The sequence below is a fragment of the Eptesicus fuscus genome, chromosome 16 (genome assembly GCF_027574615.1).
Source record: "Eptesicus fuscus isolate TK198812 chromosome 16, DD_ASM_mEF_20220401, whole genome shotgun sequence".
Taxonomy (NCBI): domain Eukaryota; kingdom Metazoa; phylum Chordata; class Mammalia; order Chiroptera; family Vespertilionidae; genus Eptesicus; species Eptesicus fuscus.
Genome location: NC_072488.1, coordinates 15,260,517 through 15,280,525, shown reverse-complemented (window position 1 = coordinate 15,280,525; position 20,009 = coordinate 15,260,517). Strand labels below are relative to the sequence as shown.

The window sequence follows — 20,009 nt, the reverse complement described above, 5'->3', positions numbered from 1 at the left end:
TGTCCCTCAGCCCAGCCTGCACCCTCTCCAATCTGGGACCCCTCGAGGGATGTCTGACTGCCCGTTTAGGCCCAATCCCAGTGGACATCCCTCTCACAATCCAGGACTGCTGGCTCGCAACTGCTCGCCTGCCTGCCTTCCTGATTGCCCCTAACTGCTTCTGCCTGCCCCTGATCACCCCCTAACCACTCTGCTGCCAGACTGATTGATGCCTAACTGCTCCCCTGCCAGCCTGTTTGCTCCTAACTGCCCTCCCCTTCAGGCCTGGTCAACCCTAACTGCCCTCCCCTGCAGGCCTGGTCACCTCTAACTGCCCTCTCGTGCAGGCCTGGTCCCCCCGAACTGCTCTCCCCTACAGGCCTGGGTCCCACCCAACTGCCTTTCCCTGCAGGCCCGGTCACCCCCAACTTCCCTAATCTGCCGGCCTGGTCACCCCTAACTGCCCTTCCCTGCAGGGTTGATTGCCTCCAACTGCCCTACCTTGCAGGCCTGCTCCCTCTCAACTGCCCTCCCTTGCAGGCCTGGTGCCTCCCAAATGCCCATCTTGTGGTGGCCATCTTTGTCCACATGGGGGCAGCCATCTTTGACCACATGGGGGCAGCCATCTTGTGTATTGGAGTGATGGTCAATCTGCATATTATTCTTTTATTAGATAGGATAGAGGCCTGGTGCAGGGGTGGGGGACAGCTGGTTTGCCCTGAAAGGTGTCCCGGATCACAGTGGGGGTTCCCTTGGGGCATAGGGTGGCCTGGGCAAGGGGCCTGTGGTGGTTTGCAGGCCAGCCACGCCCCCTGGTGACCCAAGAGGAGGCCCTGGTATCTGGAATTTATTTACCTTCTACAATTGAAACTTTGTAGCCTGGAGCAGAGCCAAGCCTCCTGCTCGCTCAGTGGCTGGCAGCCACATTTCTGTTTGGATTTGTTTACCTTCTATAATTGAAACTTTGTAGCCTTAAGCGAAGGCCTGGGCCGGCCAGGGTGTGCAGAAAGCTTTGCTTCTTCCATTGCCGGGGGCAACCCAAGCCTCCCACTCTTTCCAGCTCCATGGCTGCCACCATTTCTGTTTGGATTTGTTTACCTTCTATAATTGAAACTTTGTAGCCTTGAGTGGAGGCTTAGGCCGGCAAGGGCAGGCAGAAAGCTTGGCTTCCTCCGTTGCCTGGGAAACCCAAGCCTCCCTCCTGCTCTCTGTGGCTGTAGCCATCTTGGTTGGGTTTATTTGCATACTTGCTCTGATTGGCTGGTGGGTGTGGTGGAGGTATGGTCGATTTGCATATTACTCTTTTATTAGGTAGGATTATTATATAGGATACTTTATGCCAGAGGTAAATGGAGTAGCATACCTAAGAAACTCAAGAAAACAAAATATATGCTCAGCATTTTATATCTAGCCCAAGTTTTTTCAAGTATAATGTCCACAACTGTTTTAAATAATCAGGAATTTAGGGAATGTTGTTCCCCAGGGGTTTTCCTGAAGAATTTACTAGAGGTTGAGTTTGAGATACCAAATGACTAGAGGGGAAGAGTAGGGGGAGGTAGAGACAAGGCAGCCATTTTTCCACTAAAGGAGCTTAAACCTGAAACTAAAGACTGCAGTATGGATGACATCACTGAGCTGTTGGGCAGCCCTAATCAGCCTACCTCTGGAATTTGTGTTATGTTAGAAAAACCATATCCTATGGTTTGCTTTTTTTAGTGATATGAAAACCTGTTTGTTGTATGTGAAAAGAGCAAATTGTAAAACAGCATGATCTCATTTTCTAAGGAGAATAAATGTATAAGTATAAATATGAAAATATCAATAGCAATTTTCTCTACATGAAAGGATTATGGTGATTTAATTTTTTTCTGGATACTTTTCTTTATTTTCCTCATCATTCCTAATACAGAAATAATCTCTCTGGTAATGAGGTACAATATTGGATGAGAAAATATGGAATTTTATGCTGCAAAAGATGTGTTACTGTAACTCTTTAATATATTCAGTGAAAACTCCAAAATTAGAACTGCAATTAAAAATAATTGCACCTTGCCCTTATTTGGCTCAGTGGATAGAGCATCAATCAGCCTGTGGACTGAAGAGTCCCAGGTTTGATTCCTGTTAAGGGCATATGCCCAGGTTGTGGGCTCACCCCCAAGTAGGGGGTGTGCAGGAGGCAGCCGATCAATGATTCTCTCTCATCATTAATGTTTCTATCTCTCTCTCCCTCTCCCTTCCTCTCTGAAATCAATAAAAATATATTAAAAAATAAATAAATAAATAAAAATATATATTAAAAATAATAATAATTGTACTTTTTACTTTTGCAACATTTTCATATTTAGGAATGTGTGACTAAATCTGTCTTCTCTGGACAGTTCAATATTAAGATGATTTGGTTTAAAAGAAAAAAAGAAAAACATCCCCCCATTAATCTCAATTAGGTTTCTGAATCCACCTACATTTTAGACTTTATTGAACAAAAACAGAAATCAAAGGCTCTATGAAAATGTTAAAGAAATAATTTTTTCAATTTTGAAAATTATAAAGTATGCTTTAAATGATAACTAAAGTAATATATAGAAAACATACCAATGAGCCAAAACCTAGGGTCCAAAAATGCTCATTTCGTACTTCCAAAACTCCATCCAAGGTGGATACCTGATAAAAAATACAGAAATGGGGTTGTTGGCATTTGACATATCCAACACAGGTCAGCCACACTCTGGACTTGCTCTGAGCCTAGGAATGACATGGCCAAACCCTGCCTGAGGACACTCATTAGCCAAGAGAAGCCCAGCCCACTACTTAAGATACCCTTTCCGCTTGTGTAGTAGAGCCAAGACCTTACTTCCCCAGCTTCTTGTCTGCACCAATCCTTCTAGAACTGGGTCTTTACAGCTCCCACCCTCGTTCAACAGTGTGGCTCTTTTCTTTTATCCATATGGCATGTATGTATAGCCAGCACTTGTGCTATCAGGTTTTTTCTTTTCTTCCTTCTCTATCATTTCTTTCTCTGAATTCTCTTTCAACAAATTTCTGCAAAACAAAGACTGTTATTTGGATGTGGGTCAAAAGGAAATTCCAAGGCCAGATATATAGTGTGTGGTCCCTGGTGCAGTGGCACAGGCTCCACTAGCCGAGACATGTAACCTGCTCTCTTGATAAGAGTGGCCTTTGTGACACTGACAACAAATATTTTAAAAACACTTTTCACATCCAAATAATTCAATCTTCTTGCTCCTTCATTAGTTGGCAGGTGGAAACGTGTAACAATCCAAAAATCTAAACCCACAAATCAAGATGTTAGATGGTGAAGCAATCAACAGATTTAAAAAAGAGCATTGATTTAATCAAATCCTTAAGTTTTATTATAGAATCATAAAAGTTACAGCATTAATATAGGTAGGAGAGTGGTCTATAGATCATTACCTTCCACATCTATTTCAAGTGAATTTGACTTCCAGACTGAGCAATCCTCAATCTTTCTGCTTTTGTCACTATGTTATGTTTCCTAATGACTCAAGGACACAAACGCCCCTAAAATTCTAGATAGGGTTGGGTTGAATAAAGTATTTTTTGTACCCATTCTTTGCATTCTCTAATTATAAATTTAAATGATTTTATTATTCCATCTTACCTCTCTGAGAAGTTTGTCCAACTGACCAATAACATGGGGTGGCGTTGTCTGGGGGAAAATAAAACATACATCAAGGGAGATAAAAAATTTTTTGCAACAATGGTCCAGAAACAAACAATATGGGTCTATACCAACCTTTGCTTTGTTTGACATGTACCCTATCATGATTTAGGAAAGAGAGTTTTCAACTGGCCCAGTAGTGGGGCAACATAAAAAACTAGTGCATGCTCACTTCTGATCTTAACAAAGAAGCTGCTATCTCTAGAACAAAGTAAGCCTTAAAGAACCAGGCACTCAACAAAAAACGTTTAAGAAAGTAACATTTTATATAGGGCATGGCACTAAACAACTATTATCTTATTGTTATTTACTGGTCCTGGAGATGGAGATACTGTAAGTTTAAGAAAAGGCATGAGGTAAAGACAGAAGGAAAAGCAAGGCTTCCGCACACCCAATCCTGGGGAACTACCTCTCCATTCAGGTACTTGTCTAGAGGTACCTGGACTTGTCCCATTGTTTTAATAACTAATCATTTGTCACTTACAATTTTAAGTTTGATATTTAAAATTCTCACTGATTCAATCACAGAGAAAAAAAGAAAACAATCATAACCAGATTATACAATAAATTTATACAAATTAGAGGAAAATAAATATCTAAATACTTTAAAAAAGTAACATTGTTTTCAATTGAAACATTATTAGAGGTAAAAAAAAATTTTAATTTATAATTTTGTTTTATATTACAAATATAGGAATATTTGTGCCTATTTTATGGGCCCATGTAATTTCATCTAGTTTGTAGTATACAAATTTCAGAGATTATTATTTGGCTTCATTTCTAAAAGCCAAAAGTTTCACAATCTGGTAGAAGAGCACGAACAATTTTATAATCTGGTAGAAGAACGTGGCTAATATTAAGCATGCACACTGAAAAAAAGACCCTTACCTGGAGTAATACTTTTCCACTGTACACGCTCATGGGATACATAGTGCCAAATGTCATCAGAGCAATTGCTATGGCAGAGGCAGTGTCTACAGCAAAATAATTACTAAAAGGAAAAAATAATTCTAAATTGTAAATGTATGCCTCACTCAACTTCTTACAATTCAGTCTCCCGAACATTAATTACCTAAAGGACCATTTTATCACAGGTGAGCACTACTGGCAATTGGAACATTTCAAAGTTTTTTGAATTGTTTCTTGCTTAGTGGGGGAAAAACTAATAATTATGTGAATTAGTGTGAAGAGATGATGATGAAGAAAATGTGAGCATTTCCTTACTATTTTCAGTCAATCTACTTGTCAACTAGGAAGATTTCATACATGTTCACTTAATGCAACAAATAAAATTACTTCAAATAGTAATTTCTGATACAGAGACACTAATGATTTCATCAGTGATTCTATTAGCTTTCCTGTAAACAACTTTCCAATAATTACTATTAAAATTTTTCAAAATTCACCAGGAGTTTCACAAAGTGAGATTCTTCTGAGGTGTAACATCTCAATAGTTCAGGCTGTTCTACTAAGATAAACCTTAATCCCCATGGTTACAAGCACACTTTTTAACTTTTCCCCACATGCTGGAATAGAGACATGAGTTAAGACCTGGTTCCTGCCTTTGAAATAGCAGGAGAAACACATGTGAAAAACATAATAAAGCCCTTTGCATGCAAAGGAGAAGTCCCCACGGAGAATCATGGATGCACATAAGACTGAGTGTCAAGGCTACTGGGGGAGAGATAATCCAGAAAGGCTAAATATAAAAAGAGGTGACATTTGAACGGAGTCTGCAAAGAGGAGTGAGATGATGGAAGGAAGAGATTGTAGACATTGAAAGCAGCATGTGCAAGGCGCTGGCGGGGTAGCTCAGTTGGTTAGAGTGTAGTCTCGAATAGCCAAAGTTGCAGGTTCGATCTCCGATCAGGACACATACAAGAATCAACCAATGAATGCATCAATATGTAGAAGAACAAATGAGAATTAAAAAAAAAACTGCTTCACACCTACTTCCTCTTCTCTTCCCTCTCTCAGAAATAGCAAGCTGTGGCTTATTTCTCTTATTTTATCGTCCTCTTGTGTTCCACTCATCAATTAGCAGTAGGGAATTAATTTGGCATTATAGATTGTAATAAAAAAATACTTATTGAATACAACCCAGTACTTTTTCAGATGAAGCCATTTGAGGACAAGACATGACCAAAGTTAACATAGGTCATAAGCAAACGTGCTATAAGCTTAACCCCCATCCATCCATTGATAACCTTAATAGTCAGGCCCCAGGAATTGAAACACACTTTACAGAAATAAAAAATACTTACTTAATTTCAATTAGCATATACGTAATACAAAGAGCAAATGCTCCTGCAAGATCAATCAAAACAAATGGATTCATTCGGGGAAGGAAGACACTGCTAAGTCCTGGAATAATTCCACACACGCTATGAGTAAAACAAACAAGAGTATTCATTAGCTAGTAGAACTTATGTGATACTGATGAAAATCTTATAAAGATGACTTGTCTTTTAATATCATACTAGAAGCCCGATACACAAAGACTCGTGCTAGAATGGGCTTTCCTTTCCCTGGCTGCCAGCACTGCCTTTCCACTCCAGCCCTGCCCCTTTCCACTCTGGCCCCACCTTCCCACACTGCCCAGAGGCCCTGAGAGACCTGGGGTGGGGCAGAACACCTGCATTGTTGCTATGGCGACAATGCAAGTGTCCCATCCCCGTCACTCAGCGCCTGTGTATGCAAATTAACCACCATCTTTGTTGGGTTAATTTGCATATCACTCCTGATTGGCTGGTGGCGTAGCAGAGGTACAGTCAATTTACATATTTGTCTATTATTAGGTAAGATATCTTTTAAAGAAAGCAGAGGATTTGGCAACAAAGCTCACTCATAAAGGTCTCTCTTATATCATCAATTAAAACTAAAAAGGAAGAATAAGAGTCTGATCTGTGAGATGCATATATTGACCTCAGCAATGAATCGTGTAAGTTCCCATGACATATGCATTTCTTGTGCATTCCTTTAAAATCATGTATATCATGAAACCCCGTAACATCTTACCTTCGACTAAGATCTGCAACATGCTCTTGAAGCCAACTTGTACTGGCAGCTTTAAGAAGAAAATACTAAATTATCTATATAGAAGAAATCATTACCAAAAATACTTGATTTCTTTAATGTTCAAAGTAAGTTTGGCAACAATCCACCTAACATTACAAAAGGACATGTTACTCCTCAAATATAGAACTTTTCCCTCTTTTACACCTTTAAGATACTAAATCAAAAGCAGTTTTGACTACAATATATAGTTGACCTGAAGGAATTAATGAAGTTACACATATCATTACTATTAATTTGAAATTTTAAAGGCTCTTTATACTGTAAAGCATAAGGAGTTTTCTAACCAGTGTGCTGAGAATGGGTTATAAGTACAACAATTATTAATTCCCTCAGTTCTCAGAAAGGCCAGCGGGGGGCCTGGCTACATCCAAAGACACCTATTAGGTAGTGTCCCTGGACAAGCAGCCTCCAGGCTCAAGTTTCCTCTTACAGTTACCCCAGGTGCTAATAATATCCATTTTTAATGTATGCTCTGATAAAAAAGAAAAAAGACTGCCAAACCTTACACAAAAGCCACTATACTGGTAGTAGAACAGTTCAGAGCAGCTCCAGATGCCAGAATACCTGACTTCAAATTCCATCTCTCCCTTCCCTAGATGTATGGCCTGCCTCAGGCTTCAGTGTAAAATGAAAACATTAAAATAATTTATCTCATATGGTTATAGGGAGAAATGGGTTATTCTATGTCAAGCATTTAGCACTATGCCTAGTAGATACTATTTTCCACTCAAATTTTAGCTAACATCACAAATCACGATGTTTCTGGGAACTTTCATTTCCAACTAATGAAAATACAAACGCAGTAACGTTTTTGGAAATGAGTTTGGTAATATATATCAAAGCTTTTAAAAATACTGTATTTTTAATCCATTTATAATTTATCTCCGGGAATTTATCCTACATGCATACAAGAAATTTAATACAAAAAAGCTAATCAGAGCATTATTTGTAAAAAGTAAAGTTGGGAATATATAGGAATAGACTAATGTTTAAAAATATTCATATGACAAAATATTATGAAAACATTATTTTTCTTTTAACAGGAGAAAATCAAAGTTTAATACATGTACATGGAGAATTCATAGACATGATAAATCTATGAGAATCCTGAACACAGTGAGGCAATACTGGATAGATAAGACATTTTTGGACAAAGGGGAAAGGAGGGAAGTGGAATATTACCTTTCAGAAGTGAGAATGGGCAATTTATAGGTAGTTGAAGAGAGGAACACAGGTGGCATGCAAAACCTTGGGAGGTGACTCAGAAACAATGGGACACAGTGGGTATCTAATTAACAAAGCCATGCCTGAAACCCTCCTATTTAACAGACTTAATTCAAATTAGGCTGAGGTGCCATCCTAAATTCTCTTTCCTGAAGCAGTTTTATCAGTCTGAACGTTTAGGGCAGGAAAGGGGGAGGGTCAAAGGTTCTTTCTGAGTCTTTTGTTTCTTAATAAGCAGCTTAAATCAATATCCCAAAAAGCAGGGAAGCATTTTTTTCTCCAGACACTGTTAATTGGAAGGAAAAAAAGGCATAAAATTTTAAATCCATACAATTATAGGTATGCAAAGATATGTATATGTGCATAAAAAATGAAAGGGTAAAATACAAAGGTTAACAGTTGTTATTTCAGGGTCATGATATTATCAGTATTCTTTTTGATCTTTACAAAGGGATCAGACTGCTTCTAAATCTCGGAATCTTTTTAAAATTTCTGAAGTGAGCATGATACTATTTCAACAATTTGCAATTTCTAAATAATTCTGGCTCTGGTTAGTGTGCTCAGTGGTTAGAGCATTGACCCACACAAAAAAGGGTCTCAGGTTCAATTCCCCTTCAAAGACACATACCTGGGTTTCCGGTTAGCTCCCATGGTTAGCTCCCATCCCTAGTCTGGGCTTGTGTAGGAGGCAACCAATCAATGTGTTTCTCTTTCTCTCCCCTCTCTCCCTCCCTCCCATCCACTCTCTGAAAAGCAATGGGAAAAAAATTCTCAGGTGAGGATTAACCAAAAATAAATACATAAATAAATAAATCTGGTCATCACAAGTATTATTAATTTTTAAGTTCATGCAGTAAACTCTAAAACTCTCACTCATACAAATATAACTCATACTTTATGACATTAACAAAGTCGTTTAAATTTGAATGGGCATTTCAGAAAGTTTTCTTCTTGATTATCCTGGTATGCAAGCCTGTGAGACCTAAAAAGACCTGTCTCTGCTTTAAAATGTAGGTCTGTGCCCATGGCCCACTTTTGTTTATACCTCATCTCTTCATCAATCACTTGTTAACTCGTTACACCGCGGAAGTAAAATAACCAGTCTGAATTTGTAAAGACTTAAAAATAAAAGAATATTTCAAGATAAAAAACTTTTGTTACATGAAAATATGCCAGCCCACCTACCACTGCCAAAGAGAAGCACCTGAGAACTTATTTAATTACTGAGGCCCGATGCACAAAGATTCCTGCAAGAACGGGCCTTCCTTCCCCTGGCTGCTGGCACCGCCTTCGCTCTGGACAGGAGCCGCCTTTCCACCTTCCCAGGCTGCCCAGAGGCCAGGAGCAGCTGGGGCAGTGCGGAAGGCCTGCATCCCGCCCCGCCTCTGCAGCTCGGAGCCTGCGTATGCAAATTAACCCATAATCTGTGTTGGGTTAATTTGCATACTCTCTCCTGATTGTCTGGTGGGTGTTGCAAAGGTATGGTCAATTTGCATCTTACTCTTTTATTAGTGTTGATTGGGATTAAATTATTTTCAGTGAGCACATCAACTATTCTAAATATCATGAAGCTCTTAGAATGCTTGCAATACACTTTTTGTAGGTAGGTTATACATACAAAATCCCATTCATGTTATTTGATAAATGTAATTTTTCCTCATATTTAATTAATTAAAATGTTTTTATTGATTTTTTTTTAGAAAGAGAGGAAGGGAGAGAACAGAGAGTTAGAAACATTGATTGGTTGCCCCCTACTAGGGATGGAGCCCCAAACCTGGGCATGTGCCTGATTGGGAATCGAACCAGTGACCTTTTGGTTCATGGGTCCACATTCAACCACTGAGCCACACCAGCTGGGCACATTTTATTTAATATATGTTAATCTTACCTGTTTTTAAGTAATAAAGCTTGAAGTAATTAGATTTTGTTTTATAATTCTCTGCTTAAAGAAAACTTGAAAACATTTGCAGTAGTTCTCTCTTCTCTTCAGAATGTATTTTCTCACTGACTTATAAGTTAATGAAACAAACAAAAGACTTGTTTTTATGAGATTAACTAAATTTTTTATTAATGGCAAAAATCATACCTTCTGAGACATAAGCAAAAGGTTTATTCCGAATAGAAAGCATCGTGAATAGGTTGAATGAAAGAGCCACAAAAGTACCAACTAATAATCTTCCCCTAAAAAAGAACAATAACATTCACCATTATTTTTTTCTTGGTAATAACAATATGTAATTTCGGCATGTAGAGAGACTAAGAAAAAAATGGGAAGGCAGAGTGGCCTGCTTCTATGGCTTGGTATTAGCAGAGCCAGAATCTGAACTTGGTTTCTAGCCCTTATAACCCATGTGCTGTCTACTGTTGCTCCACCCTACACAGGACAAAAAAAGACTCTCAGCATTAACACTATCTTCTTACAAGTAACTGCTGTTATAAATGTGTATAAATGCTAATGGCATTTGGTTTATAGTACACTGGACAGGTCAGACTGTCCTGAATTAAAATAACCAAAAACAGGTGAAGTCCAAATAGTTGGCAACTATATGGGAAATAATAACAATTTCTACAGGTGCTACTAAAAGATTTTGAGAATCAAATTATAGAAGACCAGATGGGACAGGCTCAGTGTGTTGCCCTGGGCCTGGAAATAATGGGGGACCTGAAGCCATGGTAGAGAGGCCTCCCTCTGCAGTACAACGGCTTAGGAACAGTAAGGGTGAAAAGAAGGAATCTTGGGATTTGGAGATTTTGTTTGTGCAATACCAATGAAATGAATTCTGCCATTCTCTGAACTCTAATATTGGCCAAAGTAACAGCTATTTAATAATATACCAATTAAGTTAGTAATAGTAAATTATATGTTATGTCAAAAGCAAAATCTTACGTGTGTATCTCGGGCTGCTCCAAAAAGCGTTCTACACTAAAAGAAAGAAATAATGTATTAAATAAGTCCTATAAATTATAAAATTAAAAAGCTTTATTAGACATATTATTAACCCAATAAATTCACAAAATCTTTAATATGATAACCAACTGTTATTAGCAATAATAAGGCAAGGAGACTCATTATCCGCGATATGTAATGTCAATCTTTCTCTACCAGACCTGTTTCAATGGGTTTGTAGTACTAAGCATTACAGCACATCTCACTGAATCCTTTCTTTCATTCAATCCTACCTATAATTGGATTCAGTAGCCTCAAAGGTCATAAAAGAGGGTGAAAAAGAGGGAGAAGTAGTCTAAAATATGAAGAAACTGTACTATCAAAACTCCAGCACTGCTCGTCTTAATTTGTATACCCTATAAACCAGACTGTCTCTCACTGGATTCTTTAAGTTCCCAAAGGTAGCACAGATGGAATTTAGAATGACAGTAACATCATACACAAATGTACCTTTCTTTTAATATAAAGAGAGCTCCCAACTGTGCCAAGACTGTGGAGGCAAACACAGCCAGGACTTCTAATCTTTCAAATCTGAAATCAGAAAGTTCATTAAGTCAGCATAATTCTTTCAATTCACAAAGCAGTACCTTTAGAATACATTTACATTCAGGTATTCACTCATTCAATATACTAGTACATATGTGCTTACTATAAGCCAACCATGGTTAGAACAGACTATGGAGTTTCTAAAATAAACATACAGATAAAAAGAGTACCTATTTGTACAACATATATTCCCAGGACCCACTTATGGCTCTTATAGTTCTGGAAATAACTATTATCTAATTAACAGCTAACATTTAATTGACTCATCTCATATTAGATAGGGTCAAAGTGCTTAACATATTACCTCATTTTACCTCCCAACACCTTATGAGGGTTACTTTATCCACTTAAAAAAAAAGAGAGAGATAAGAAACTTGAAACACGAAGAGAAAAAGTAACTGTTCAGAGTCAGATAACTAACAAGTCGAGGAGTCAGGTTTTCAAACTCTGGCACTCTGGCTCCAAAGTTCGTAATTTTAACCATTTATTATACACATAATTGCTAAATTATCAAAGTCCCCGTTTTCCCCCCAAACTAGTTTTGAGTTGGATTTCTGTCACTTAACAACAAAAAGACCTGGCTCAGAGTCACAGATTTCCAAATACAGATAGCTATACCTGACAATTATCATAGTAATAATCCAACTCTATCAAATTTCAGTGACACTTATATCTTCATTTTGTATTAACATCTTTTGTTGACTTTGTCCCACTGTTTAAGTAGAAACAAAGCAAAACAAAAACAATCCTAATTTTGTTCAAAAGAACATAATTCCAATGAATGATATAATGAAGATGAAGAGTAAGTTTGTTCCAAGAATTTCTTTTTATTTTTCTCTTTCTTTTTAAAAAAAAATATATATTTTACTGATATTTTACAGAGAGGAAGGGAGAGGGATAGAGAGTTAGAAACATCAATGAGAGAGAAACATTGATCGGCTGCCTCCTGCACACCCCCTACTGGGGATGTGTCTGCAGCCAAGGTACATGCCCTTGACCGGAATAGAACCTGGGACCCTTCAGTCTGCAGGTCGACGCTCTATCCACTGAGCAAACTGGTCAGGGCTGGTCCAAGAATTTCTTTACCAAAGTAAAATTCTTTTTTCAAGTTGTTTCCTTAAATTGAAAGAACTCATATTTTTAATATATATATGATATATAAACATATATCATATATATATATATATATATATATATATATATATATATATGTTTCAGAGAGGAAGGGAGAGGGAGAGAGAGAGAAACACCAATGATGAGAGAGAATCATCAACCAGTTGTCTCTCACATGCCCCCTACTGGGGACTGAGCCCACAACCTGGACATGTGCCCTAACTGGGAATTGAACTGTGACCTCCTCGTTCATAGGTCTATGCTCAACAACTGAGCCACACGAGCTGGGCTCTAATACATATTTTTTAAAACATCTAATATAAAAGACTATCTTCCAACTTTCAGTATTTTCTAAAACTATAGAAACAGAAAACTCAAATTCTTTAGTCCATTGCTATAAAAAAACCCAGTCTTGCCCTGGCTGGTTTGGCTCAGTGGATAGAGCGTCGGCCTGCGGACTCAAGGGTCCCAGCTTCGATTCCGGTCAAGGGCATGTACCTTGGTTGCGGGCACATCCCCAGTGGGGAGTGTGCAGGAGGCAGCTGATCGATGTTTCTCTCTCATCGATGTTTCTAACTCTCTCTCCCTCTCCCTTCCTCTCTGTAAAAAAATCAATAAAATATATTAAAAAAAAAAAGTTTAAAAAAAACACACAAAAAAAACCTAGTCTTAATATAAAAATCCATCTTTACCACTGCATTTATGTTAAAATACATCACATTTACTTTAACATCTAGAAGACACGCTTACATGAAAACCCTCTGTACTTTCCTTTTTAAAAATTTTTTATTTTTTATTGATTTCAGAGAGAAAGGGAGAGGGGGAGAGAGATAGAAAAAGCAATGGTGAGAGAGAATCATTGACTGGCTGCCTCCTGCACGCCCCCTACCGGGGATTGAGTCCACAACCCAGGCATGTGCCCTTGACTGGAATAGAACCCAGGACCCTTCAGTCTGCAGGTCGATGCTCTATCCACTGAGCCAAACCAGCTAGGGCTCCTCTGTACTTTCTATAACTAAAATGAGATTCTCCAGCCTGGTCAGTGTGGCTCAGTGGTTGAGCATCAACCTATGAACCAGGAAGTCATAGTTCTATTCCGCACATGCCCAGGTTGCAGGCTCGATTTCCAGTGGGGGGCATGCAGGAGGCAGCCAATCAATGATTCTCTCTCATCATTGATGTTTCTATACCTCTCTCCCTTCCTCCCTGAAATCAATAAAAATATATTTAATAAATTTAAAAAAATGAGATTCCCCAAAACTAAAGAACTTAATTAGAAAATTCTATATTTGTTTTATAAAATAGAAAATAACATAATGTGAACATTTTAATATGACAAATTTAAATATTCATGTTTCTTATCTAGAATCCACTTGCAAGATCTTTTTTATCTACTTTCACTGTTTGATTATTCCACTACGCAGGCAGCATTTGTTTTCTAGAACTAGTCTAGCTAGCTCTTTATTGCCTAACTAGAGGCCAGATGCACAAAATTCGTGCAAGGGGCTCAGCTCTCCCAGCCCCAGCTGCCTTAGCCCTCGCAGCCACCGCAGCCCCGGCTTTGTCCGGAAGGTCGTCTGGATGGTAGTTCTGCTATTCGGCTGTCGGGTCTAATTAGTATATTATGCTTTTATTATTATAAAGCTTTTATTATTATAGATATAACTATTATTTTAATAGCAATAAGTTAGCAGAAAATAAAATAATTTGAACTTACCCAAATGAATAGACAGGGCTGGGTTTCCTCATCATTACCCAGTAACTTATTAAACATGTCATTAAACTAAGTAAAAAGGAAAATAAATTTAGTGTTAGATCTACAACTAGAAGAGAATATGCAGAAAGAAATTAAATTTTCAGAATTCCTAAATTGCTGAAAGTTATCACTATTTATACAGACTAAATTAACTTATTTAATAAGTTATAATCTATTCACAATGAACATCCTAATACATGGCAGTTTTAACATGTGGAGAAACTGAAAGAGGATGATACATCATCAAGTCAGTTAAAGAGAATCTAAATCCATACCTTCTCTGCTCAATAACTTATCCACCCTAAATAGTTTCCATAACTGAGCATGTAAAAAATGACACAGTAATAATAATAGTAATATATTTCATTCTAGGCATATACAATAAATCTTAACTTTCATAAACTTTATTTAATCTTTGATAAAATGTAAGCTAAATATTAACAACACCTTGACAATATTCTGGTTGGGACAAAATGATGTTCATTTTTTAAGTATAGTGGAGATTTACTCTAAAACAACTTACCACATGTAAATTTCAGTAATTCAATTCAGATGGTTTTAGACCAATCAAGTGGACTTAATTATGTGATTAATGTAAAGACACCCTTATGACATATTTGTATGGCATGGATCTTGAAGATATAAAGGTATTTTGCAATACTTATATAGAAATATGAAAAGCCCCATGGAGCAGGGAGCCAATAGATTGTCTCTCTAGCTCATAATTAGTAGCCACTTCTTGGCTACTAATGCCCCTCATTTGTTTCTCCATATATAGTTACAGTGGGACCTAATATGTTCTTATGTGACCCTGCTCCCTAGCCACAGCTGACTCACCCACAGGGAGGCACTGAAGCACCTGATCTAATGCCAGGATATTATCTTTTCTGTTGCTATGTAAATGGGATATTTTCTTCCAGTATTTATGCTAATTTGTTTGTATATATGGTCTATATTGATCATTTTACTTATTTCACAGATTACTTTTAAGTAAAGAAAGCAGTGTAACAAATTCTCTATTAGCTTCAAAATATTAGATTTTTTTAAACTTACCTAAATAGATCAAAAATGGTCAGGTAAGTATAGGCAGTTAAAGCTGCAAAACAATGAAAATGTTACTGAATCCATTGCTAAGAAATATAGCAAATCACAAAAATTGTTCATTACCTCCCTGTACCATAAAAATTTGAGTCATTCATTAATTGCATAATTTGCCAAATTACTTAGTAAATTTGATTAATACATGTAGTCAAAGTTAGTACAAAAGCTTCCTTTAGAACCTAATTTCTCCATTGGAAAAATAAAGCAGTATACGCTTAAAAGACCTGTGACCACATTTTTTTGCCTTCTTCTGTCATCTGAGTACTGTTTAAAATATATTCTTTGAGTAGCAGGATGAAAAACCATGGTACATAAAAATATAAGAAGGTCAAGACACAATAAAAAAATTACATGTTTCTCCTTTAAAAATAATCCAATTAAGTCTCAAAATTATACTTATAAACTGCATAGACCAAAGTACTAATATATCACAATAAGAAGAAATCTCAATTTTTCAAATAGATTTAAAGTATTTTAAAAAATATAGCTCATTCCAAAAGATAATGCCTAATAATTGAGCAAAACAATAGTTTTCAAAGCAATTTTCATATAGATTTTCCCATTTAAATTTTTTGAGTTATATTTTAGAATAATATATTCTAGGTAAAGGAAGCTGTACCTTTACTAAAAATCAGAATCATAAGTCCTGGCTGGGTAGCTCAATTAGTTACAGCATCATCCTGACATACCAAAGTCATGGGTTCTATCCCCAATCAGGGAACATGTAAGTGGAACAATAAATTGATGTTTCTCTATCTATTTCCCTTCCTCTCTCTCGCAAATCAATTTTAAAAATCAGAATAATAAAAGTGGCCCGGTCAGTGTTGCTCAGTGGTTGAGCGTTAATCTATGAATCAGGTCAAGGTTCAATTCCTGGTTAGGGCCTGGGTTGCAGGCTTGATCCCAACTGAGAGGGGGGCGGAGGTGTGTGTGCAGGAAGCAGCTGATCAATGATTCTCTCTCATGGTTGATGTTTCTATCTCTCTCTCTCTCCCCCTTCCTCTCTGAAATCAATAAAAATAAAATAAATAAATAAAAGAATACAAGTGAAAACTAATAATTAACACAATAAAAAGTAAGATTGGTGACATACCTATACTATTAGTGGAACTGCACCACATAAGCAGGAAGCCAGTACATGTTAAGTTTATTGCACCAAAGAGCAATATCTTCCAGGACTGTGAAAAAGAAAATCATTCTTATTTGCATACTGCTGATAAATTTCACCGAATCTGTTCAAGTTGCTATAGTTCATACTTCTAATAGTCAAAGAAATAAGTGCAACTTACTTCAAATGTCAAAGTGTCACATTTTCTAAATTTATCAAAATTACCATTAACCAAGTTGCATATATTATAACATATAAATGTAAAAGAATAATTCCAAAAGGGGAATTATTCATGAAAAAAATAAATTCTAAACCCTAGCCAGTTTGACTCAGTGGATAGAGCGTAGGACTGTGGACTAAAGGGTCCCAGGTTTGACTTCGGTCAAGGGCATGTACCTCGGTGGCAGGCTTGATCCCTGACCCCAGACAGGGTGAGTGCAGGAGATAGCCAATCGATGTGTCTCTCTCACATCGATGTTTCTCTCTCTCTGTCTCTTCCCCTCTCTTCTACTCTCTATAAAAACCAATGGAAAAAATATCTTCAGGTGAGGATTAACAAAAATAAAATCCTATATAATAAAAGGCTAATGTGCAAATTTTCCCCTCAAGAGTTTGACTGACAGGGAGTTCGACAGCTCGCTATGACATGCGCTGACCACCAGGGGGGCAGCATGGAATGAAGACCCTGGCTGGCAGCAGGAAGGCCCCAATCAGCCCTGATCACAGGCCAGGCCTAGGGACCCTACCCGTGCACGAATTTTGTGCACTGGGCCTCTAGTAAATTCATAAATACAAACATACATACATACATACATACATAAATTCTGACACATAAACTCAAGTATCATTTTGTTTCCATAAAAAAAGTACATAAAGACAGTGATAAAGCAAATGGAGCAAAAATGTAAGCAATTGTGAATCTGAGTATAGGGAATAAGGGAGTTCCTTATATTAATTTTGTAACTTTGAAATTATATCAAAATAAAGTTACCCATCCCTCCCCAAAGGACAGTACTGATTTACCAAATAAATTATATGCAGTAGGACCACATAAGGGGGAAAGATTATCAGAGTCTGGAAGTTCATAGAAGAGAGAGGACCTGAGATACACCTTGAAAATAGCTAGGAATTAATTAGAGAAAGAAGGAAGGGCATTCTAAAAATAAAGAAAGAAGAGATCAAGTGAAGTGTTTTTTATTTTTGTCCCACTCCACTCCCTACAAGGAAAGGAGACGTATGATTATTTTAAAGTAGAGTTGTAAGAAATTAGTGAGAAGGCAGTTATTTGGAAATATTAAAATTAAGCAGATATGCCCAGTTGGCGGGCTCAGTGGTTGAATGTTGACCTATGAAACAGGAGATCATGGCTCGATTCCCGATCAAGGGCATATGCCCGGGTTGTGGTGGGATTAAGAGATTTCTATTTGCCTTAAAAATTACCTTTTTTTCAATGTCATGTTTGTGCAAATATTAAAATTAGGTCAAGGAATAAAAATAACTTACCCTTCTGTCAGCTGCTACAAGTCCAAATTCCTGTAATAACTTTCCAAAAAAAGATCTTTGTGGTTTTCGAAAGAGATGAATTGTCCCCTTTAAAAGAAACAAAAATATACAAATCAGTACTTAAATTATCTATTCTTCATAGTTCTCTGATATAATATAGTAATAACAACTAACATTTATTGAATGCTCAATACGTGTAACTTATTCTAGATACCTTACATATATTTATCTACTTAACTCTCACAATAATTCTATGAGGGGGAAAAAATGTTTAGTAAGTTTTCCAATGGCACAATGATAGTAAATGGCTGATGAGAACTTCAAAGCCAGACATTTTAGCTCCTAACCATACTTCATTGGATAAGGCAATTTTGAACCAGAAAAGCAAAAAGTTTGTTCAATAGCTCTACTGGAAAGAAAATATTACAATTTACCTAATCAAAACTTTACAGATGAAAGGGTTGGTAAAACTTACTACAGTGAAGCCTCTGAGGTACTTTCCTAGGCACTCAAAGTACCGAACATCGGTGGCTCCTGCTAGCACTTGTTTGGGGCTAGCAGAGAAAGGGCCTGGCAGTAGGGTTACCAGTAAGAGAAGAGACTGAGTGGTGACTAGAGTGGGGTTAACTATTCAGATCAGGAAACCATGTGGGAAAGCCTTAGCATAAAGGAGAGTTCAAGCACACATGGAAAATTAGCTTATGATTATGGCAGTATCCAACATCATGGGAGAAAATATGAGTTAATCAATAAACATTGCTTAGAAAAAGGTAAATCCGGGTCCTTACTATACCCCTTACTCTAATTTTCTTTTTCTTTTTTTTTAAATATTTTTTTTAAAATTGATTTTTTACAGAGAGGAAGGGAGAGGGATAGTGAGAAACATCAATGGGAGAGAAACATCGATTAGCCGCCTCCTGCACACCCCCTACCGGGGATGTGCCCGCAACCAAGGTACATGCCCTTGACCGGAATCGAACCCGGGACCTTTCAGTCCGCAGGCCGACGCTCTATTCACTGAGCCAAACCGGTTTCGGCTAATTTTTTTCTTTTTAAATTTTTATTTAGATTTTTAAATTTGTATTGTTTTAATAGCAATAAGTTAGCTATTGCTAACTTATTAAAGTGTGAAAGGAGGGATTACAGGAAATTTGTATTGTTTTAATAGCAATAAGTTAGCTATTGCTAACTTATTAAAGTGTGAAAGGAGGGATTACAGGAAATTTCCAAAAGATAGAGGATGTGAACATTTTCCCAACCATATTCATTCAAGGAAAAATTTAAAATTAAAATACAAAACTACGAATGTAAAATTTTACAATCTTGGAGTTGAAGAAGATTTTCTTTTTATTTATTTATTTATTTCAGAGAGGAAGGGAGAGGGAGAGATAAATTAATGATGAGAGAGAATCATCGATCGGCTGCCTCCTGCACACCCCCTACTGGGGATGGATCCTGCAACCTGGGCATGTGTCCCTGTGTGGAATCAAGCTCGGGACCTTTCAGCCCACAGGCCGATGCTCTATCCACTGAGCCAAACCAGCTAAAGACTTTTCTTAATAGGACATAAAACCAAGATGCTAGGAAGGAAAAAAATTGATCAGTTTTACTATAACTTTCACATTGGGAAGACAATACCCTAAATACAAACAAAAATCTGGAAAGATAAACTGTGGGAAAAAAAAATCAAACGCAATTGTTTCTAGGGGGAAACAATCCTTCATAATTTTCAATGGTCATACATAATTTTATTGCTAAGTGCCACATTTGGGTTTAACAAAATACTTTCCTAGATGGTAAAGGTCATATTCACCTTAACAATATACTACATTTCTACTTCACTAAAGTTGTCCAATTTGACTCAAACACTGAAGCTCCATGGAAAGCAGTGGAACTGGGTATCAGATTAAAACTCATTGTATTTTCTCTATTTTATGTATGTTTGAAGTTTTCC

The 20,009-nt window shown here is 37.2% G+C and overlaps 1 protein-coding gene across 3 annotated transcripts in view; it reads right to left on the bottom strand.

Annotated features, from left to right (window-relative positions):
- Positions 1-20,009, bottom strand: part of SLC30A6 (solute carrier family 30 member 6) — a 37,130-nt gene that overhangs the window by 14,415 nt on the left and 2,706 nt on the right. For all 3 annotated transcript variants that reach the window (XR_008558497.1, XR_008558496.1, XM_008162256.3), the window contains exons 2-13: positions 18,056-18,142; positions 16,538-16,622; positions 15,397-15,439; positions 14,305-14,370; positions 11,379-11,459; positions 10,869-10,904; positions 10,068-10,162; positions 6,698-6,746; positions 5,944-6,063; positions 4,568-4,670; positions 3,620-3,667; positions 2,572-2,640 (exon numbers count right to left, since the gene is read on the bottom strand). Coding sequence is in view for 1 of the 3 variants with exons in the window: in XM_008162256.3 (XP_008160478.2) it covers positions 2,572-2,640; positions 3,620-3,667; positions 4,568-4,670; positions 5,944-6,063; positions 6,698-6,746; positions 10,068-10,162; positions 10,869-10,904; positions 11,379-11,459; positions 14,305-14,370; positions 15,397-15,439; positions 16,538-16,622; positions 18,056-18,142 (882 nt within the window). In the remaining 2 variants the exon portion in view is untranslated. The remainder of the gene's footprint in view (positions 1-2,571; positions 2,641-3,619; positions 3,668-4,567; positions 4,671-5,943; positions 6,064-6,697; positions 6,747-10,067; positions 10,163-10,868; positions 10,905-11,378; positions 11,460-14,304; positions 14,371-15,396; positions 15,440-16,537; positions 16,623-18,055; positions 18,143-20,009) is intronic.